Source organism: Molothrus ater, chromosome 23 (genome assembly GCF_012460135.2).
Source record: "Molothrus ater isolate BHLD 08-10-18 breed brown headed cowbird chromosome 23, BPBGC_Mater_1.1, whole genome shotgun sequence".
NCBI lineage: Eukaryota > Metazoa > Chordata > Aves > Passeriformes > Icteridae > Molothrus > Molothrus ater.
This window is the reverse complement of record NC_050500.2, coordinates 6,088,142-6,110,555: the sequence shown is the minus strand read 5'-3', so window position 1 is coordinate 6,110,555 and position 22,414 is coordinate 6,088,142. Positions and strand designations below refer to the sequence as shown.

Here is a 22,414-nt window from a genome sequence, read left to right as displayed (position 1 = left end):
CTGGTTTGGCTCCGGGCCCTTGTGACTGCTCCTCTCTCCCAATCCTGGGGTTGCTCCCGCTCCAAGCACAGCTCCAGTGCACCTGCCGGGGCAGGGAGCTCGTGGCTGTCACCTGGCCTGAGGCAGCTGTCCCCATCTGGGATGGTCAGTGATCCCCAGAGTGTGGCTGGTCCCAGCAGGGCTTGGATGGCTCGTGCTGGAATGTGCCTTCCATGCCCTGGGAAAGGAGCCCACGGGGATCCCTCACCCAGCAGCAGCACTGATCAGACACTGCTGCCAGCACCTGCCCTCCCAAACAATCCTTCCACCTTCCCCTCCTTTGCAGAGGGATCTTGGGGCTCTGGAGCTTTGGGAAGAGTGATTGCTCCCCTTGGAGAGAGGAACTGGTTTGGGACAAGGGGTGGGATGAGCCCTGTATCCCACTCTGTCCTGGGCCTGGCAAAACCAGCTCCATCCCAGCTCCACTCCTCATCGTGGGGACACAGACCCCAGCAAAGCCCATGCAGCAAGAACCTGCCTCTGTCTGCCCTTGGAGGCCTGGCCAAAAATCCTTCCCGGGCTGAAGCTCTCTTTTGTCCCCTCCAGATCGTGATAGACAACGAGACCATTTTGATCCTGGGAGGCTGCGGGGGTCCCAATGCAGTGAGTACCTGGGGGAGCAGGGACATCACCATCCCCCTGGCACCTGGGGGCTGGATTTGGGATGGGGGGACTCTGCATGTTGGTGGCATTTTATTCCTCAAGTCTGGGCACCCACCTGGTAGATTTTCCAGAGAAACTGTTTAGCTGTTGCTGGAGCTGCTTTAATTAATAAAAATCACCCCAGGCACTCTCTGAGCAGTTCCCTGGGTTCACTGAGGCTCGTCAGGATGAGCCTGACTTTGTACTGGGATAGCAGATGGCAATGAAGGGATTTATCCATGGCCATAGTGAGGTGTAGTCACTCATGGGTGATTAGCTCCTGCCCTGGGTCAGCATCCTCCGTCTGCAGCAGCAAAGCACCGCTCCCACCACAGCCCTGATGGACTGAGCCCAGCAGCAAACGGGGCTAAAACTCAGCCTGGGATCCTGAATCTCAGCCTGGGATCCTGAATCTCAGCCTGGGCTTCTGAATCTCAGCCTGGGCTCCTAAATCTCAGCCTGGGCTCCTAAAACTCAGCCTGGGCTTCTGAATCTCAGCCTGGGCTCCTGAATGCCAGCCCAGACTCCTGAATGTGTGACCTTTCTCTCCCCAGCTGTTCAAAGATGCCTGGTTGCTGCACATGCAGGCCAACCCCTGGACTTGGCAGCCGCTCAAGGTGGAGAACGAGGACCACGGAGCCCCGGAGCTGTGGTGCCATCCTGCCTGCAGGGTACGGACACGGGGGGTCCCTGCTCCCTCACACACACCCCTCCCTCTTTATTCCCTGCCCAAAATGTTCCGTAACTGCTTCTCCCCAGCTCCAAGGCTCCTCCTGATGTCTGTTCCCTGCTCTCCCTCAGGTGGGACAGTGCGTCGTGGTCTTCAGCCAAGCTCCCAGCGGCAGAGCCCCGCTGAGCCCCAGCCTCAACTCCCGCCCGTCTCCCATCAGCGCCACGCCGCCCGCCCTGGTGCCCGAGACGCGGGAATTCCGCTCCCAGTCTCCCGTCAGGAACACGGACGAGGCTCCCTGCGTCAACGGCCGCTGGGGCACCCTGCGGCCCCGCAGGCAGACACCGTCGGGCTCGCGGGAGGGCAGCCTGTCCCCGGCCAGAGGGGACAGTTCCCCGGTGCTCAACGGTGGCACCGTGTCACCCGGAGCTGCGCCGCCCGGCGGGGCCTCCCTGGACAGCCCCGTGCAGGCCCTGTCCCCCAGCACCCCCTCGGCCGCCGAGGGATTCGACCTCAAGGTGGGGCCGGCCCTGGCGCCGCGCCGGGGCTCGCTGCCGGAGCAGAGGGATCTGCGCCTGGCCTCCGTGGAGCTGGGCTGGGAGCAGAAGCCCACGTCCCTCCTGTGCCAGCTGGACGGCGCGGAGGGCAGGACAGCGGGCACGCGGAACCCCCCGGAGCACACCAACGGCATCCACACCCCGCCCCACGCCGCCCTGCCCGGGGCCGTGTCCCCCGGCGCGCTCCGCCGCAGCCTCGAGGCCGTCAAAGCCCTCTCCTCCAAAGCCGCCTCGGCCTCAGCCGCGCTGAGCCCTCCCCTGGCCTCGTCCCCGGGGTCCCCGGGCGCCGAGCCGGGCTCGGTGCGGCCGAGCAGCACCCAGGGCGAGGGGCACTCGCTGCCCCCCATCGCCCGGCGCCTCGGGCACCACCCGCCGCAGTCGCTGAACGTGGGCAAGCCGCTGTACCAGAGCATGAACTGCAAGCCCATGCAGATGTACGTGCTGGACATTAAGGACACCAAGGAGCAGGGACGAGTCAAGTGGAAAGTGTTCAACAGCAGCTCCGTGGTGGGGCCACCCGAGACCAGTTTACACACAGTGGTGCAAGGCCGAGGGGAGCTGATCATATTCGGTGGCCTGATGGACAAGAAACAAAACGTCAAATATTACCCCAAAACAAATGCCTTGTACTTTGTGCGAGCAAAGAGATAATGCGGCCCCCGCCCGCCGCCCGTCCTTCCATCCCTGCGGCTCTTCCTCCTCCTTCCCCAGCCCCTTCCCAACACGCAGGCGTTCAAACTGTGAATTAGGGAGCAGGAAACCAATAAAAGTCCAAGCAAACCCTCCAGCACTGCCTCGGCAGTTCCCAGTAAGACCCCAGTCGTGTTTACAGGCGGGGAAGGATCCGAGGATTCAGGGTGAGCAGCCAGGGAATTCCTCTGCTGCAGCCAGGATCCTCCTGGGTTTATTCTCTAAGTGTTTGTGAGTCTCGGTCTCTCCGAAATTCCTCGTGGGTTGTGAGCAGAAGTGGTTTTATAGGAATAACCTAAATTGCAGCAGGCAGGAGGCTGTTAGCTTGATTAATTCCATGCTCAACTCCGTCAGGAAAACAGCAATATCCCTCTGGGAATCTCCCAGCGCTGCCAACCTTTGCTCGACACAAACACGATGCCTTTTTATTTTGCCTCTCACCTGCCGCTCTCGTCTCTGTCCTCCAGGCAGGACCAAAAGAAGGAGGAAAGGACATTTTTTTGTGTCAAAATGCCAAAAATCTTGATTGTTAGCATCCCTCCTCTCCCTGCCCTGCTGGATCAGGCTTCGGGATCAGCCCTGATCCCCTCTGACCAGCAAAAATACTCTGAAAATCCCATTATTCCCCCGAAACAGAGATATTTGGCTGCCAATTCCCTTCTAGACTTAAAGGTTTCATTTCATTGATCGGCCCAAACCCGTTCAAGGCCGAAGCAGCCCCTTGGAGCCCGGGAGCAGGGTGGGTTTTCCAGGGAAAAGGACATACTGGTAAATGTGAGGGCAGCCTCGATGCAGTAACTTCACCTCATCTTTGCACGTGCCTCCTTCCGCAAAGATTAAATCCAAATCCGAAGGGATTGAACCTGTGCGTCCTTCTGGGACAACCCCTCCTTCCCTGTCCCCTCCAAGGGGGGGAAACGGGGCGGATTCTGCCAGGTTTTGGTCAACAACCTCCAGCACCCTAAAACCAGGGAGCCCTCCCCAAGCCGGCAGCGCCATGACGTGGTCCCTTCTTCCCAAAATTTTTCTTCTCCATTCCCACTGAGCTTTCTGCCGGTCGGAGCCTTAAATCCCATCCCAGCCGCGTGGGGACGGGGAGGGATTTGCTTCACCCGCGGCGTTTCCACCTCTGTAAATAAACCCCTCATCGAATCCCACCTCTCCCGTTCATCCCAGAACAATTTGATTTGTCCTAAGGGAAAGCAAAATTCAATTTCCTCCCCCTCCCTCAAAAAATCCCCAGACCTCAGGAGCACCTCGGGTGAGCTGTGGAATTTTGGAATTTTCCTTCTCCACGCGTGGCCGCGGGGAAGGCGGTCGAGGCTTCGCCATCGATCCCCACGTCCCCTTTGCATGTTTTTTGTCATCCATCCCCAAAAAAAGAGTCAAAGCCGGGCATGGATGACGCCTTGATGTCCTTCTCCCTGCAGAGCATCCTTCCAGGGCTGCTCTCCCAGTTTCCATCCTGCCCCGCTCCCGGGGTTCCCCTCCTGGGGTTCCCCGCCGGGAGATGCATGTTCTGTGCCCTTCAGAGAGATTCACCCCAAATTTGGGTCCCTGTCCCCGAATCCCACGGGAGCTGCTGGTGCTGTGAGCGAGGTGTCCCCCCCACCCACCGCGACTCAGGTGTCCCCCCCGTCACTCCCGGGCCGAGAGCAGCAATGGGAAGCGATTCCGGTGATATTTAAAATCTTGTGTACATTTTGGGGGGGTTCATGGGGGTCCCTCCCCCCCCTTCCCAACGAATTTTTAGTGGTTTAACAAATAAAAAGGAAAAGAAACAGATGGTTGATGCTTTTGGGGAGGGGTGGGAGTGATTTGGAGGGGAAGTTCTTGCTGTGCTGCTGTTAAGTTTGGGGGTGAAAGGGGGAATTTGGGGTCTTTGTGTAAGAGAAGGGAAATATTTGTACAGGGGATGTTGGAGCAGTGGAGGGAGGCAAAGAGGGACACAGAGAATTTGGGACACTGAATTTTCTTGGAGCCAGAAATTGGGGATGGGGACCCCAAAGCCTGTTTGGGTTGGAAACTGGGGATCCCAGAGCCTGTGGGAGCTGGGAATTCAGGGATCCCAAGCCCTGTTTGGGATAGAAGTTTAGGATGGAACCCCAGAACCTCTCAGGGCTGGGAACTGGGGAACCCATGTCCTGCTTGTGCTGGAAATTGTGAATCCCAAGTCCTTCCAGGGTTGGGAATTAGGGACAGGAACCCAAAGCTGTCAGCACTGGGAATGGGGGACACCAAACTCTTGTTAGGGATGGAAACTGGAAATGGGAATCCCAAAGACTGCTGGAGATGGTAACTGGGGATGTCAAAGCCTTTCAGCACTGAGAATTGGGAACCCCAAAAGCTGTTGGGGCTGGAAATTTGGAATAGGGAGCCCAAAAGCTGTTGGGGCTGGAAATTGGTGCTGAGGACCCCAAATCCTGCCAGAGCTGGGAACTGGGGATCCCACAGCCTGATGGAGATCCTAGAGCCTGCTGGGGCTAGAAACTGGGACCCCAAGTCCTGCCAGTGGGGGAGATGCTGGAGCCCAAAGCATTCCAGTGTCAGTGATTAGGGATGAGGGAGGGCTCCAAAGCCTGGAAACACTGGCAGTTGGGAACCCCAAATCCCGGCAGTGCTGGGAACTGGGGATGGGGACCCCCAAATCATTGCAGTGTCAGTAACTTGGGATGGGGGCCCCCAAATCATTGCAGTGTCAGTAACTTGGGATGGGGACCCCAAATCATTGCAGTGTCAGTAACTTGGGATGGGGACCCCCAAATCATTCCGGTGTCAGTAACTTGGAGTGGGGACCCCCCCAAATCATTCCGGTGTCAGTAACTTGGGATGGGAACCCCCAAATCACTCTGGTGTCAGTAACTTGGGATGGGACCCCCCAAATCATTGCAGTGTCAGTAACTTGGGATGGGGACCCCCAAAATCCGCCGGGCCGAGGTCACTCCACGAGTCCCCTCAACTCGCCGCGCACGCGCAGCTGTGGCTGGGCGTGGTCTCCGTAGAGCCTCGCCTATTTTCGTGACGTCACGGGGAGGTGGAAGCTGCCTCAGGTGAGCGGCCGGGCCGCGTCTTAAAGGGCCCGCGCGGGAAAATTGGTGTGGGGAACAAGACATGGTGGGGATTTGGGGGGCAGCGGGTCCGGGGAGGGGACAGGGGCTGGGACCCCCCTCCTAAATGCTGTGGGGGCACCGGGGGCAGCTGGGGGCAGCACAGAACCTGCGGGGGTGGCAGGCACCCGTCAGGGGAGTGCAGGGACTCCGTGTGGGCTGTGAGGGACACCCTGGGAGGGTGGAGGGACACTGAGGGGGACAGGGACCCCAGAATGGGGCTGTGAGGGACACCCTGAGGGGATAAAGGGACACTGAGGGGGGCAAGGACCCTGTATGGGGTGTGAGGGACGCCCTGGGAGGGGGGAGGGACACTGAGGGGGACAGGGACCCCAGAGTGGGGCACAGGAACCGGAGAGGGACAGGGAACCCATGGGAAGGCGGCGGGACCCTGTAGGGAGTGCAGGGACCCCAGAGAGGGGTCAGGGACCCCATGGGAGGGGGGGCAGGCACCCCACAGGGGCGTGTCAGGGACCCCGTGGGTGGTTTTGGGGACCCCATGGGAGGATGCTGGGACACGGGGGGTGTTTTAGGGACCCGATGGAGGATTTAGGGGCCCTGGGGAGGATGCCTGGACCCTGGGGTGGTCTCAAAAGGAGCCCCCAAAGCTGCGGATGCAGTGACCCCATGGGGGAAGGGGGGCTCTTCGCCGTCCCCCAGGTTTGGGGGCCCATGGCAGAGCAGGACTGGGCGCTGGAGCCGGGCTGGCTCCTGTCCCCCGCCGGCCGCCCCTACCTGGACTCCATCCTGCACAAGAACCAGCGGAGAGTGTTCGGTGCGTGCCCCCCCTGCGCCCCCCAGCCGAGCTCTCAGCCCCCCGAAAATGACCCCGAGCCCCTCCCCAGGTCTGCTGGAGCGCCCGGCGCTGCCGCCCGCGCTGGCTGTCCCCACGGTCACCTACAAACTCTTCCTGGCGGGCAGGAGCGGCGTCGGCAAGACAGCGCTGGTGGCCTGGCTGGGGGGGACCCCCGCGCCCCCCGCCCACCACGAGACCCTGGGTACGGCCGGGGGGGTCTCGGGGGTGACAGTCCCGCTGTCCCCGCAGGGATCGAGGCCACCACGAGACCCTGTCTATGGCCCGGGATGTCCCGGGGGTGACAGTCCCGCTGTCCCTGCAGGGATCGAGGCCACCACGCTGTTCTGGCCGGCCAAGCCCCGCGGCAGCGGCCGCCCCGTCCTGTTCCAGCTGCACCTCTGGGACTGCGGGGACGGAGCGCTCAGGAAGTTCGAGCACCTGCTGCCCGTGAGCGGGGGACGCGTTTTGGGGTGGGGGACGCGTTTTGGGGCGGGGGACACCGCCAGGACCCCCGGTGAGCGGTGTCCCCGTGCCCAGGCCTGTAAGGAGGAGGCGGACGCCGCCCTGTTCCTGTTCTCCTTCACGGACCGCGCGTCCTTCGAGGAGCTGCCGGCGCTCATGGGCCGCGTGCTGGGCCCCGGGGACCGTCACCTCGTCAGGGTGGTCGTGGGCACCAAGTATCCTTTTGGGGGGGTCCCCAAAAGTTACCCCATGGCGGGGGAGATTGCACCCTCGGGGCTCTCAGCGCTTGGCATGGCAGGGGCTGAGAATGGCACACCGGTGGATTCCCGACTCCTGCTGATTTTCACAGGGTTTTGGGGTTTTTCTAGGTGTTCCTTAACCCCCCCCCCCCCGCCCCAAAATGGGTTTGCACTCCCAGATTTCTCAGCATTTGGTATCTCAGAAGGCTGAGAATGTGCAGTTACACTGATGGGTTCATGGCTCTTGCTTATTTTAGGGGGTTTTGCCACCCTAAAGGAGATTTTTGGGGTGTTGGTGTCTCCTTTGACCCTATATCCCCCCCCCCCTAGTCAGGTTTGCACCCCCAGATTTCAAACCACTCAATCCCTTGTTAGGCTGAGAATGTGCAACTCTCATTACACCGATGGGCCCTCAACTCTCATAGATATTTTAGGGGGTTTGGGGGGGTTTCTTTGGGTCACAACCCCCACTTATTTTCACGGGGTTTTGGGGGGATTTTCTGGGTCTCCCTTGACCCCGTGTCCCCCCCCCCAGTCAGGTTTGCACCCCCAGATTTCTCAGCACTTGTTATCTCAGCAGGCCGAGAACATGCAGCCCTTCATTGCACCAATGGATTCACAATCCCCATTTCTCTTTAGGTGGTTTTGGGGGGATTTTTCAGGGTGTTGATGTCTCCTTGACCCCGTGTCCCCCTCACAATCAGGTTTGCACCCCCAGATTTCAAACCACTCAGTCCCTGGGCAGGCAGAGAACACTCCCACCTGGTTACACCCACGGGCTCACAACTCCCCATGAATCTCGGGTGCTTCTGGGGGGATTTTCCGAGGCGTTGCTGTTTCCCTTGACCCTGTGTCCCCTCCCCACCCCAGATTCGACCTGGCCCCGCACGCGGCTGTGACGGAGGGGGACGTGCGGGCCTTCGAGGGCTCGCAGGGGCTGCGGGTGCTGCGGGCGGGGGGCACCGCGGGGGCCGGCGGGGCGCGGGCGGGGCTGGCCCGGGTCGGCCCCGTCCTGGACGCCCTGGTGGAGGAGCTCTGGCGGCGCGACCAAGTGACCGCCGGGGTCACCCCGGGAGACACGGGGGACACCCCCACCTGAACCCCCTCTTGGGAAGGGTTTGGGGAGTGGGAGGGGTAAAAAAGGTGCCTTTTTGCTAAAATCAGTGATTTTCTATGAAAAAGATCATGGGTGGCCTGGCTTGTCCGTTTTGGGGGGTGGGGGGTTTGGGGGGATTTGGGGTGCTGGGGTAACGAAGATTTGGGGATACTGGGGGATGTGGGGTGCAATGGGATCATCGGGAGGTGGGTGCTGCAGGATTTGGGTGCTGAAGATCCTGGGGGATTTGAATTTCAGTGGGATCATGGAATGGGGGTACTTGCAGGATTTGGGGTGCTGCAGGTGCTGGGGGATGTGGGTGCACCGGGATCATGGAATGGGGTGCTGGGCCTGTTGGCAGATTTGGGGTGTTGTGGATCCTGGGGCTTTTGGGCTCTGTGGGTATTAGGGGATGTGGCTGCAGAGGGATTATGGGAACAGGGGTGCAGGATTTAGAGTGCTGTGGGATTTGAGTTGTTTTGGGGTACTGGGGGATTTGTGGCACTAGAGGTGAAGGGATTGGGGTGCTGTGGGTGCTGCAGAGATTGGGCTGCTGTGAGATTTGGGGTGCTATGGAAAATGCAGGATTTGGGATGCTGCAGGATCATGGGGACAGGGCTGCTGAGGGATTTGAGGTGCTGGAATTGAGGGGATTAGGGCACTGTGGGATTTGGGGTGCAACAGATGATCCAGAGTTTGGGGTGCTGTGGGATTTGGGGTGCCGTGGGTGATGGGATTTAGGGTGCTGTGGGATTTGGGGTGCTATGGGTGGTGGGATTTGGGGTGCCGTGGGTAATGGGATTTAGGGTGCTGTGGGATTTGGGGTGCCGTGGGTGGTGGATTTGGGGTGCTGGGGGGTTTGGGGTGCTGCAGGTCCATGAGGACGGTGGTGTTGAGGATTTGGGGCCCGGGCAGCCCCCCCAGACCGGTCCCCCCCAAACCCCCCAGTATCGAACTGGTGGGCGGGGGGCGTGGCCGGTAGTAACCGCGTGGCCCCGCCCCCTGCATCCATTGGCTGCCGCCCCCCCGCCCTTCCCACGCCGATTCATGAATGAAAGGGGAGGGGGCGGAAGGGGGGGCGCGTTCACCCCTTCGGGGCCGGGCGCGGGGGTCCCCGCGGGGCTGCGGGACCCCCGAACCCCCTCCAGGGCCGTGCCCCACCTTGGGGGGCTCCCACAGCCCCCTCCCCTCCACCCGGCCGCGTCCTTCCCTAGGGCGGGCGCCCTCCCAGTGCCGTACTGGTGCGTACTGGGAGCGGCTCCTGCGCCTTTAAGAGCGGGCGTGGCCGGTGACGTCAGCAGGGCATGAATGAACAGGAGCGGGCGCGCGGCCCCGCACCCCACACCCCCCGCACTCCCCGCGGGGCCGCCGCTCGTGGGGCGCGCCCGGGACCCCCCAAAACCGCCCCGCCATGGCCGGCACCCTCCCGGCCCTCACCCTCACCCTCCTCCTCCTCACCGCCCTCAGCCCCCTCGCCGCCGAGGAAGGTGAGTCCCCCCCACTTTTTTTTGGGGCGGGGGAGCACCCCGAAACTCCTTTATTGCAGGCACCCCCAAGGGTGGGGTGGTTTTGGGGTAAATTCGGGTGGTCTGGGGGGAGCTGAGGAGTCGGGGAGCGCTCTGAGGGTAAAGGGGGATGTGGGTTCCCCCTTCCCCCCGCACAGTTTGGGGTGCGGTGGGGAGTCTGCAGGTGCCGGAGCACCTTTGGGGCAGGGGGGGAAGGTTAAAATTAGGGGAAAAGTTGAAATGAGGGCGGAGAAGTTTAAATTAAAAGGGGAAAAGTTAAATTAAGGAGCAAAAGTTAAAGTAAGGGGAGGGGAGTTAAAAAGGTGTATGGGGAGATAAAAATACGGGAGGGGAGCAGCTAAAATTGGGGGACAACTAAAATAGAGGAGAAAGAATTTTAAATGGGGAGGAAAAAGTCAAAATGAGGGAAAACCCAAGAGTTTGGGGCAACTTTTCCCATGCCGAGCGTCCAACTGACACATCGGGGCCAGGTCCTGCCGGGAGCCCCCAAAGGAGACTGGCCAGGGGTGAAGGTGGGGGGGATTAAAAAATAAACCCCCCAAAAAGGGGAATATCACCTTAAAATGGAGCGTTTCCCATGGGTGGTGCAGGGTCGGGTAGGATCCGGCCAGAGAGCTGGAAAACAATGTCAGGAAAATCCCAAAAAATTGCTGGGAAAAAAACAAGCAGCGTCTCGGCCTCCACCTCGCAACCCTTCCCCCAGTGATTTAGGGGCTTAGTTTGGCAGGATTGGGCAAAAGAAAAGGGGGAAAATCACTTTTTTGTGTATACCTGGAATTTTTTTAGGATTGAGTTTCTATAAACCCTGCCTGATGGCTTTAATTCGTCATTTTTTGAGGGTAAAGTGGAAGAATCCAACCCCAAATGCAAATAAATCAGAGGCTGGGATCAAAAATACTCCCTGTAAACTAAAAATGGGGTAAAAAACCCTAAAATGAGGATTTTTGGAAGTACTGGGGGGACAGCAGAGGGGATGATCCTGTGGCAGCTGTGGGATTTGGGGTGTGTTCCCAAAGTGCTGTTTCCCAGGAGGGAATATTGGGATTTGAGGTTTTAAAAGTGCGTGGGGGAAAGGGAAAGTGGTGGGAGAGTGATGGGATTTGGGGATTTTGAGGGGATTGGTTCCCCTCTGTGAGGTTCAGTGGGATTTGGGGATGAGGTGGGGACGAGGTTAAAGAGGAGAGAATGGAGCAGAATTTGGACTGGGATGGGATCAATTTTGGGATTATGATTGGGGTTCAGATTGAGATTGAGGAGGAGATGAGGTTGGGATGAGGATGGGATTCATTTTGGGATCGGGATTCTCGTTAAGGTTGAGACAGGGATGGGATTGGGATGGGGACAGGAATGGGAGTGGAGGGGATGGGATTTGGGTTCACTTTGGGAATGGAATTCGGATTCAGGCAAAGGTTGGGATGGGGTTAGGGCAGGGCAGGGGACAGAGATAAGGATGCAGCCGGAATGGGATTGGGAATGGGACGGGGATGCTGCTCCGGAGCGCGGGGGTGGCGCTGAGGGTGGCGATAGAGTTGGTGGCCACATCAGGTGGCACTGGGGGTGGGGGCGGCCGTGGCCGGGTGACGAAGGCGACGGAGAATTTGATGATGATGATGATGATGGTGATGGCGGTGGGTACAGGTGACTCCCGGGACGGGGCTGCGGCCCCGGCGCTGTCCCGGGAGCTCCCGGGGCTGCTGCGCCCCTGGAGCAACCCCGGCCCCGGGACTGTCCCCAGAGCCACCCCCGGGGGCACTGGCGGGGAACCCCCGCCCGCTCCGGCCCTGGCTCCGGCAGCTTTCCGCTCTCCGGAGGCTCGCGGGGGGGATTTCCAGCCTCAGGAAAACCGGGATATCCGCCCCGGCATCCTTCCTGACCCCGGGCACGGCGCGGGGGGGACGCTGCAGCCACCCGCGTCCCCCCCAGGCAGGTTCTGGGGTCCCCCCAGGCAGGTTTTGGGGTCCCCCCCAGACCTGACCCTCCCGGCACCCGCCGCGAGCCCGTCCGTGCTCAGCCGTGGGAGCTGGGGGGGCACATCCGTCCCGAAATGGCCCCGTCCCGCCGGACCCATCTCGCCGCTGAACCCGGGCGTCCGGGCACATTCCTGGGGGGTGATTCACCGGGGGGCCCCGCTCCCTCCCCGGCCTCCTCTTCCTCCTCTTCCTCTCCCGGCGCTGGATCCGGCCGCCGCCCTCGGCGTGCCAGGGCAGGTCCCGCCGGGCCCCGCGGCTTCCCCGCCTCTGGGGGCGGCCCCCGGGGGGCTTCTTCCAGCGGAATCTGCCGGGAACGGGGGGATCCGTGGGTCCAGGGGACACCTCTGGGGCCTGGGACTGTTTGGAGGTCCTGGGGACATCCATGACTCTTGGGGACCTGGGGACATCCATGACTCTGTGGAAATGGGGTGGATCCGTGGGTCCTGGGGGTATCCAGGGGTCTTGAGGACATCCATGGAACCTCCTGGCATCTGTGGGTTCCAGGGATGTCTGTGAGTGCCCAGGACATCCAGGGATCCTGGTGGGATGTCTGTGGGTCCTGATGGCATCCACGGGTCCCTGGGATCCACAGGTGTCCCCAAAATTCATGGATCTCCTGGGCACCTGCGCCCAGGACATGGATAAACTTGGGGACATCTGTGGATCCCAGGAGTGTTTGCACTTCCATGGGGTTGTCCGTGGGTCCCGGGGCATGGACATCCAAGGGCCAGAGGGGTGTATTGGTGGCACCTGCAGGTCCTGGTGGCATCTGCTGACATCCACGTCCTCTCTCCTCTCCCACAGTGGTGCTGCTGGACTTCGCCAAGGCACATGGGGAGCTGGGCTGGCTCACCCATCCCTATGGAAAAGGGGTGAGCACCCATGGATCTGACATCTGGCCCCGCTGGCCAGCACCCGGATGGGGAATGGGGACAGCCATGGGGGAGCTCCACGGGGATGGGACAAGGACATCTTTGGGGACCTTCACAGGAATGGGGATGAGGGCATCCATGGGGGTGGCAAATGGGGACCTCCATGGGAATAGAGACATCCAGGGGGATGGGCCTGGGGGCATTCATGGGAATGGGGACAGGAACATCTGTAGAGAGGGACCTCCACAGGAACATCCCTCAGTTGTGAGGATCTCCATGGGCATAGGGACAGGGACACCCATGGGGTTGGAGACCTCCGCTGGGATTGGGCTGTGGCCCTCCATGGGACCAGGAACACCCATGGGTATGGACATGGGGACACCCACGGGGTTGGACACCTCTGGGATGTGTCTGGGGACTTCCATGGGGATGGGGACAGGGGGAATGAGATGAGGACAAACCCATCCCTGAGGACAGTGCTTCAGTTCCCCTCCATAGCCCCATTTCTGTCTCCGGGGACAGTGGGACCAGCTGCAGAACGTCCTCAACGACTCCCTGATCTACATGTACTCCGTGTGCAACGTCCTGGAGGGCGAGCAGGAGAACTGGCTCCGCACCAACTGGATCTACCGCGGCGTGGCCCAGCGCATCTTCATCGAGCTGCAGTTCACCGTGCGCGACTGCAACAGCTTCCCCACGGACGGCGGCGGCTCCTGCAAGGAGACCTTCAACCTCTACTACGCCGAGTCCGACGTGGATTACGGCACCAACTTCCAGAAGCGCCAGTTCAGGAAGATCGACACCATCGCTCCGGACGAGATCACCGTGCAGGAGGACTTCGCCGCCCGCAATGTGAAGCTCAACGTGGAGGTGCGCTCGGTGGGGCCGCTCCGCAGGAAGGGTTTCTACCTGGCCTTCCAGGACCTGGGCGCCTGCGTGGCGCTGCTCTCCGTGCGCGTGTACTACAAGCGGTGCCCGGCTGTGGTGCGGGGCATGGCGCGCTTCCCGGAGACCGTGGCCGGTGCTGACTCACAGACCTTGGCCGAGGTGCGGGGCTCGTGCGTGGCCGAGGCCGTGGCCGAGCAGGCGCCGGCCCTGCACTGCAACGCCGACGGCGAGTGGCTCGTGCCCATCGGGGAGTGCCTGTGCCGGGCCGGCTTCCAGAGCCTGGGAGACACCTGCCAAGGTACGGACTGGGCTAAACCGAGGGGGTGTCTGAGGATGGGCCAGCTTGGTGCGTGCCTGGGGTGGGATGGGAGGGAACAGGAGTGGGGGTTTGGCCCCAAAATTCCCAATCCTCAGCCTTGAGTGGATTGTGGAAGGGTTTAGCTGAGAGAGGGGTGGGGTGTCACTATAGGACATGAAAGAACACAAGTGCACACCGCTGATTTCAAGGTGAAGAAAAAAGGGAAGTTTATTTTCTGACTCTAACATTTATAGTTTTCTAAGAGTGACAGTGGATTGGAGGGTGACAGTGCCACCTCTCCAATGACGCTGGACAGACTAACAGTCTATCAACTTTCTCTTCTTTTATAAAAGAATGCAAAACAATGAGTTATTTACAGAAAGCGTGTGAGAAAGTTTGCTACAAGAATGTCAACATTAGAAGGCTTAGAAAATCTTAAAAAACTAAAGCGACAGGTGGGGCAGTGATTGCAAAAATGAGGTGAAACGTCTGAAAAATTCCTGATTCAGAGTTGGAGAAATGAGCTTTTGGCTCCAAAATTCCCAGCCCTGGATCCTCATTTTTCAGCATCACCACTGTAGAGAGAACTCAGACAGATGAAGGGTGGGCTGGGGGGATCCCAGTAGTAATAATAAAGTAAAATATAGTAGCAATACTTTACAGTAGCAATACAAAGCATTGTTAAATTGCTACTTTAAAGCAGCAATACAAAGTAGAAAAAAAAAAAAAAAGTAGCAGCTGCAAAATAAGATTAAACACCCTAAAATTCCTCATTTGAGGTGGAGAAATTAGATGTTGGACCCAAAATTCCCCATCCTGGATCAGTCCCCTTCAGCATCACTAATGCAGTGAGTGCAGCAGGGCTCAGCCAGGAGGGGGGGTGGTTTTGGGGGGGCTCCCCAATAATAAAGAAGCTGCAAAATGAGCCAAACTCCCCTAAACTCCTCTCTGGGTGCTTGGGGGGTGCTTCCCCCCACCTGCCAGTTGCTGATCCCATGGATGGGGAGCAGGATTTGGGATCTCACCGGTGTCTCTTTGTGTGTCGTCCCCCCCCAGCTTGTCCCCCTGGCACCTTCAAGGCTGCGGTGTCCTCGGGGGGCTGCCAGCCCTGTCCCCCCCACACCCTGCCCTCCCCGGCCGCTGCTGCTGCCTGCCCGTGTGAGGATGGATTTTTCCGGGCCCCTGAGGACCCCCCGGAGCATCCCTGCACCCGTAAGTCACCTCCGGAGGGGGAACACTGTGTTGTCACCTCACTGAGGTGACACAGAACCACCCTGTCCCCTGACCCTGCCCTATGTCCCCTGTAGGTCCCCCCTCGCCCCCACAGGCTGTCACAGCCCTGGGGTTGGGGGCCGCGGTGCAGCTGCGCTGGGCCCCCCCGGCCGACCCCGGTGGCCGCAAGGATGTCACCTACAGCGTCACCTGCGAGCAGTGCTGGCCCGAGAGCGGCGAGTGCCGGCCCTGCGACGGGGGGGTCCGGTTCTCACAGCCCCCCCAGGGGCTCACGGGGACAGAGGTCACTGTCACCGACCTGGAGCCACACGTCAACTACACCTTCACCGTGGAGGCCCGCAACGGGGTGTCCCCCTCCAGCCACCAGCGCAGCGTGGCCAGCGCCACCATCAGCGTCAACCAGACAGGTGAGGGGACACCAGCAGCTCCCACACCTTCCCTCTGTGGTGGGGACACATCTGTGGTGTCCCTGTCCCCCATGGGAACACCTCAGTGATGTCACTTTGTGTCCCACGGCAGAGCCCCCCCGGGTGACATCAGTGAGCCTGGATGGACGGACGGCCACCAGCCTGGTCCTGTCCTGGACGGTGCCACTGCGGCAGCAGAGTCGGGTCTGGAAGTACGAGGTCACCTACAGCAAGAAGGTGACAGCCTGATACCTCCATCCGTGTCACCTCCATCCGTGTCACCTCCATCCTTGCCCCCACTTGTGTCAGCTCTGTCGATGCAATCTCCATCCTTGCCCTGAGCCACATCAGCCCCCCATCCACGCCACCTCCATCCTTGTCCCCATCCCTGTCACCTCCATCCCTGCCCCATCCACGTCACCTCCCCATCCACATCACCTCTATCCTTGCCTCCATCCATGTCCCTCCCATGTTCATCCCTCTATCCATGTCACCTCCATCCCTGCCCCATCCATGTCACATCCCCCACATCAGCTCATCTTTGCCCCACCCGTGCCACCCCTCCCTGCGTGTCACCCTAATGTCATCCTGCTGTGTCCCCAGGTGGATGAGAACAGCTACTCAGTGCTGCGCTGCGAGGGCACCTCTGTCACCCTGCCCAAGCTGTCCCCAGGCACTGCCTACGTGGTTCGGGTCCAGGCTCTCACCGCTGATGGCCACGGGGCCTTCAGCCCCCAGCACGAGTTCGAGACCCTGCCCGAGGGTGAGGAGGGGCTGGGGGGTGTCAGGAGTGCAGGGTGGGTGCTCCAGGGGGTGTCAGGAGTGCAGGGTGGGTGCTCCAGGGGGCGTCAGGAGTGCAGGGTGGGTGCTCCGGGGGGTGTCAGGAGTGCAGGGTGGGTGCTCCGGGGGGTGTCAGGAGTGCGGGCTGGGTGCTCCGGGGGGTGTCAGGAGTGCGGGGTGGGGGCTCCAGGGGGTGTCAGGAGTGCGGGCTGGGTGCTCCGGGGGGTGTCAGGAGTGCGGGGTGGGTGCTCCAGGGAGTGCAGGGCTCACCTGGATGGTCCCCACAGGTTCTGAGGCCATGGCATCAGCCACCGTCATCGCTGGCAGCATCGCAGGCGTCGTCTTTGTCGTGTTCCTCTTGGTCACTCTCCTCTTCATCCTCCGTCGGTAAGGGGAAAAACCCTCCCCAAAACCTCCCCAAAACCCCAAAATGTTGTTGTCCCACCACCAAATATGGGCGAGGGATGATCTTTTGGGACAAAATGCTGCTTTTCCGCAGGAAGAGGAGGTCACGGCCACGCCAATCTGCCGAGGACGTCTACTTCTCCAAGTCAGGTGAGCCATGGGACAGTGGGGACAACAGGGATGGGCAGAGGGTGACAGGGGTGCTGACCCCCTCCTTGACACTTCCAGACCAGCTGAAGCCCCTCAAGACCTACGTCGACCCCCACACTTACGAAGACCCCAACCAAGCCATGCTCAAGTTCACCACCGAGATCCCTCCATCCTTCATCACCCGCCAGAAGGTCATCGGTGCCGGTGCGTAGCTTTGTCCCCCCAGAGACACCCCGAAATCACAGTGGGACAAGGGGGCTAAAGGTGCCCAATTTTTTGGACCAGGTGAATTTGGGGAGGTGTATAAGGGCACCCTGAAGCGCGGCAGGAAGGAGGTGCCAGTGGCCATCAAGACGTTGAAGGTGGGGTACACGGAGAAGCAGCGCGTGGACTTCCTGAGCGAGGCCACCATCATGGGACAGTTCTGCCACCACAACATCATCCGCCTCGAGGGCGTTGTCTCCAAGTGTGAGTGTCCTCTATGTCCTGTCCCCACAAAAAAACCACCCCAATTTCCCAGCAAAACACCCCAAAAAAAGCCATATAACGTGTTTTGAGCAACAGTGCAAAGGGGAATTTGGAGGACTTGGCTCTTTTTGGGGGATGAGGTTGGGGATTTTTCTGGGGAGGGAATTCAGGTTTATTTGGGAGGTTTTATGGGGAGCTTCAGGGATTTTTGGAGGAGTTGGGGGAGTTATTTTGGGGTTCTGGTGTTGGGGTTTATTGGGGTCTGTAAGGGGGTTGAAACTTTATTGTTGTTTTGGGAATGCTTAATGGAGGTGACTTTTTGGGGAGTTGGGGGTCTGGAGTTTTTGGGGAGAATTGGTAGGGTTTGGGTTTTGGAGGGTGGTTGGGGTTTTTTTTTGTAGTTTTTGAGGGGTTGGGGTTGTTTTGGGGGATTGAGTTTTTTTGAGGGACATTGGGCATTTGGGGGTTTAAGGATTTTGGGAGGGCTTGTGAGAGGTTTAGAGATTTTAAGGTGGTGACATTTTTGGGGGCTTGGAGGGATATTTTTTGGTGTTTTTACCTATTTTGGGGTCTTTCTTTTGTACAGACAAGCCCTTCATGATCATCACGGAGTACATGGAGAACGGGGCACTGGATAAATTCTTGAGGGTAGGTGACACGCGGTGGCAACAATCACGGGGTGGTGGAACCTCCAACATCCACCAAAGGAGGTGGGACAACAGGTGGATTCCAGGCTGAATTCTCCCCTTTTCCCAGGAAAAAGAAGGTGAATTTGGCATCATCCAGCTGGTGGGGATGTTGAGGGGCATCGCTGCTGGCATGAAGTACTTGGCCAACATGAATTATGTCCATCGGGACCTGGCTGCCAGGAACATCCTGGTGAACAGCAACCTGGTGTGCAAAGTGTCCGATTTTGGGCTCTCAAGGGTGCTGGAGGATGACCCTGAAGCCACTTACACCACCAGCGTGAGTGTCACTGCAGCGGGGTGGTGGCCAGGGAGGGGTGGCTGGCTGGCCATGGAAGGGTGGCCAGGGTGAGGGGGGGATTGGTTGTGGTGATGGTTGGTTGTTGGTGGTGGTTGTCCAAGGTGGGTGATGGTCCATCATGGTGGCCATGTTGGGGTGGTTGTCCAAGGTGGGTGATGGTCCATCATGGTGGCCATGTTGGGGTGGTTGAACAAGGTGGGTGATGGTCCATCATGGTGGCCATGTTGGGGTGGTTGAACAAGGTGAGGGGGTTTATTGGGTGTGCGGGGCTGACCCCAATGTCGCTGTAGGGTGGGAAGATCCCGATCCGTTGGACAGCACCCGAAGCCATCTCCTACCGCAAGTTCACCTCTGCCAGCGATGTCTGGAGCTACGGCATCGTCATGTGGGAAGTGATGTCCTACGGAGAGCGGCCCTACTGGGAGCTCTCCAACCATGAGGTGAGTGCCCACCCTCCACCACCACCACCAGCGTTTTGGGAGACATTCAAGGCCAGGACAAGGCTGGGATCAACCTGGGACAGTGGAAGGTGTCCCTGCCCAGGACAGGGGCTGCAATGAGATGAGCTTTAAAGTCCTTCCAACCCAAACCATTCTGGGATTCTGTGAATGAACACCTGTTTTGGGGGGACCATCCCTGACCCTCCTCCTCCTCCTCGTAGGTGATGAAGGCCATCAACGAGGGCTTCCGCCTCCCGGCGCCACTGGACTGTCCCTCAGCCATCTACCAGCTGATGATGCAGTGCTGGCAGCAGGAGCGCAGCCGGCGCCCCAAATTCCCCGACATCGTCAGCATCCTCGACAAACTCATCCGCGCCCCCGACTCCCTCAAGGCACTGGCAGATTTCGACCCTCGGTGAGTGCAGGGAGCGCCAGGATGGGGTGGGGGCAAGAAGAGGGAGGGGAGCAGTTGCCCACGGCAGCAGTGGCTGCCCCTGGACCCCCGGCAGTGTCCAAGGCCAGGCTTGGAGACTCCTGGGATAGTGGAAAGTGTCCCTGCCCATGGCAGGGGTGGAATGGGGTGGGCTTTAAGGTCCCTCCCAACCAAATCAGTCTGGGATTCTCTGATTCTTGCATGTCTTTGTGTTTTCTATCATTTTTTGCATAATTTTGTTTTCATCTTTGCGTTTTGTGCATCAGTTTTTGTACTTTCATGGTGCTGATTTGGGTTGAGTTTTGCATCTCTGCACTCTCTCATTGCTTCTGGCATCTCCATTTCTGCATCATTTTTTGGTATTGCTTCATTTTCACATTTCCACTTTTTGCAGCATTTCATTTTCTGCATCACAATTTCATCATCTCATTTTTGCATTTATGTTTTGGAATCTTCCCATTTCTGCATTGTTTTTCCATCCTTCCATTTTCGTATAATTTTTCACATCCTTCCATTTCTGCATTATTGTTTTAACCTCCTACTTTCACCTCACTTTTTGCACCATTTCATTTCTGCGCTATTTTTGCGTCCTTCCAGGTTTTGGCATTATTTTTTTCCTTTTTCCATTTCCACTGAATTTCTCATCTTCCCATTTTCACATTATTTTTTGCATCTTTTCAACTTGTGTTATTTTTCCATCCTTCCACTTTTGCATCTCTATTTGCCACCCTTTCATTCCTGCATCATTTTGCACCTTTCCGCTCCTGCATAATTTTTTGCATTGTTTAATTTCTGCAATATTTTTGTGTCCTCACCTTTCTGTGTCATTCTTTGCACCTTCCATTTTCACATTATTTTTTTGCACCCCTCCATTCCTGCATCATTTTTTGCATCATTTCCTTTCTGCATCGCTTTCACGCCCTTCTGTTTTCACATCGCTTTTCCAGCCTTGCATTTCTGCGCCACTTTTTTTGCATTTTTCTATTTTTGCCTCATTTTCCCGCAGGGTGTCCATCCGGCTGCCCAGCACCAGCGGCTCCGAGGGCGTCCCGTTCCGCTCGGTCCCGGAGTGGCTGGAGTCCATCCGCATGCCCCAGTACACAGAGACCTTCATGGCCTCGGGCTACAGCACCATCGAGAAGGTCCTGCAGATGACCAGCGAGTGAGTCCTGTCCCCGTGCTGTCCCCTTGACCCTCCCAGGCTGTCCCTAGGATGTGTCCCCACGCTGTCCCCATCCCCTCCCCTCCAAGTCCCAAGGGACAGGGATGTGCTGGGAACGGAAACCACTTCTGTGGCCTTGGTGGCCTGAGGGATGGGATAAAATTAGATGTTCCTTGGCTGGAGAGGCCAGGATGAGCTGTATCTGTCCATCTGTCCCTCGAGATAAGCCGTGTCCATCCATTCCTTAGGATGAGCCACGTCAGTCTGTCCATCCCTCGGGATGAGCCATGTCCATCCCTCCATCCCTCAGGATGAGCCATGTCCATCCATCCATCCCTTTGGATGAGCTGTGTCCATCCATCCATCCATCCATCCATCCATCCATCCATCCATCCATCCATTCCTTGGGATGAGCTGTGTCCATCCATCCATCCATCCATCCATCCATCCATCCATCCATCCATCCATCCATTCCTTGGGATGAGCTGTGTCCATCCATCCATCTCTCAGGATGAGCCATGTCCATCTATCCATCCATCCAGCCCCCAGAATAAGCCATGTCCATCTGTCCACCCCTTGGGATGAGCCATGTCCATCCATCCATGTCCACTCTGATGAGCTGTGTCCACGCCCTCATCCATCCATCCGTGTCCATCCATCCATCCATCCATCCTTGTCCATCCATCCGTCCATCCATCCATCCGTGTCCATCCATCCATCCCTTGGGATGAGCTGTATCCATCCATCCATCCATCCATCCATCCATCCATCCATCCATCCATCCATCCATCCATCCATCCATCCATCCATCCATCGGGATGAGCCGTGTCCACCCCCCCGATCCATCCCCCGCCCCGAGGACGCTGCTCCTGGGTCCCCCCAATCCCGGGCTGTGACCGTGGTGGCCCCAGCCCCTCCAGCCCCATTCCCCCATTCCTGACTCCGTGTTCTCCCGTTCCCTTTCCCAGGGACATCAAGCGGATCGGGGTGCGGCTGCCGGGCCACCAGAAGCGCATTGCCTACAGCCTGCTGGGGCTGCAGGAGCAGGCAGGGGCTGGGGGGGCCCCGGGCTGACCCCGCACCCCCAGAACTCCACATCAACCCCCCCTCCTCCCCGAGGGGTTTATTTATTATTTCTGTAATTATTAAGGGTTTTTTTTATAGTGTTAATGATATTGTCCCCGCGCCTGGGGATGAAACAGGTGCTGCCCCTTCCCTCCCCCCTAAAAAAATGGAATTTCAAGCTTTTTTGGAACTGGGGGAGGGATTTTTCTTCTTATTTTTCCCCCACATTTCAAGAAAAAAAGGGCTCAGTCCCAAAACTGATTTATTTTTGCTTTTTTTCTCCCTATTTATTCCTCTCCCACCAGGTTTTTGGGTGTATTTTTTGCCCTTTATTGCTGATCTACCAGTGTTGCCTTGTATTTTTTAACCTAATTTATTCTATTTTTGTATATTTATTGCGAAGAATTAAAGGTCGTGTCAGGTTTGGGAGAGAAAAAAGGGGGAAATTTTAAAAACCCAGCTTGGATGCTTTTTTCCCCCCCTTTTCTCATAGATTTATGGGGATTTTTGTGGGGTTTTGAATAAAAATATGTGCTTTTTTTTCTAGAATATTCTAGAATATTGTGTTTTCACACTGGTTCACAGAGATTGAGTGAATTTGGGGGACAAAGAGAGGGGGTTTCCCCTAGATTTTAGGGGTTTTAAGGGCATTTAAAGGATTGTAAGAGGGTTTTAAAGGGTTTTTTTAAGGTGTTTTAAGGATTTTTAAAGGTTTTGGGGGGCATTAAGGGGGAGTTAAGTAGGTTTAAAGTTTTGGGGGTTTTAGGCTTTTTTAAAATTTTAAGGAGTTATCAGGGTTTATAAGGGGGGTTGGGGGCTTTAAAGGGGTTTTAAGTTATTTTTTAGGGAGGTTTAATGTTTTTTAAGGGGTTTATTTAGGGATTTTTTGGAGGGTTAAGGGGGTTTTAAAAGTGAGAGGTTTTAGATGTTTAAATGGGGGTTTAAATAGGTTAAAGAGGATTTCTAAGGGGGTTTAAATGAGTTAAAGAGGGTTTTTAAAGGCGTTTACAGTTTTTCGGGGGTTATCAGGGA

At 58.0% G+C, this 22,414-nt stretch overlaps 3 protein-coding genes across 4 annotated transcripts in view; all 3 read left to right on the top strand.

Moving 5' to 3' along the window:
* Positions 1 to 4,383, top strand: part of FBXO42 (F-box protein 42) — a 51,515-nt gene extending 47,132 nt beyond the window's left edge. Inside the window, exons 8-10 of the mRNA XM_036396188.1 lie at positions 586 to 642; positions 1,236 to 1,352; positions 1,483 to 4,383. Of these exons, the coding sequence (XP_036252081.1) occupies positions 586 to 642; positions 1,236 to 1,352; positions 1,483 to 2,559 (1,251 nt within the window). The 3' untranslated portion in view covers positions 2,560 to 4,383. The remainder of the gene's footprint in view (positions 1 to 585; positions 643 to 1,235; positions 1,353 to 1,482) is intronic.
* A 1,648-nt stretch (positions 4,384 to 6,031) lies between these two features.
* CPLANE2 (ciliogenesis and planar polarity effector complex subunit 2) lies at positions 6,032 to 8,385 on the top strand. Of its 2 annotated transcripts, XM_036396189.2 has the most exons (5): positions 6,035 to 6,480; positions 6,551 to 6,703; positions 6,824 to 6,948; positions 7,039 to 7,178; positions 8,073 to 8,385. In XM_036396189.2, exons 1-5 carry the CDS (start codon positions 6,078 to 6,080, stop codon positions 8,299 to 8,301), a joined length of 1,050 nt encoding a protein of 349 aa, XP_036252082.1. In that variant the 5' UTR covers positions 6,035 to 6,077; the 3' UTR covers positions 8,302 to 8,385. The 2 variants fall into 2 exon arrangements, with proteins under 2 accessions (XP_036252083.1, XP_036252082.1); XM_036396190.1 differs by lacking the exon at positions 6,551 to 6,703 and having other exon boundaries at positions 6,032 to 6,480.
* Positions 8,386 to 9,547: 1,162 nt separating this feature from the next.
* On the top strand, positions 9,548 to 21,924 carry EPHA2 (EPH receptor A2). The gene is made up of 17 exons (XM_036396187.2): positions 9,548 to 9,785; positions 12,599 to 12,666; positions 13,189 to 13,852; positions 14,909 to 15,064; positions 15,160 to 15,492; positions 15,605 to 15,729; positions 16,096 to 16,255; positions 16,560 to 16,659; positions 16,772 to 16,827; positions 16,906 to 17,031; positions 17,113 to 17,295; positions 17,882 to 17,943; positions 18,052 to 18,261; positions 18,573 to 18,722; positions 18,944 to 19,137; positions 20,162 to 20,317; positions 21,286 to 21,924. Exons 1-17 carry the CDS (start codon positions 9,710 to 9,712, stop codon positions 21,389 to 21,391), a joined length of 2,925 nt encoding a protein of 974 aa, XP_036252080.2. The 5' UTR covers positions 9,548 to 9,709; the 3' UTR covers positions 21,392 to 21,924.
* Positions 21,925 to 22,414: the final 490 nt, after the last annotated feature.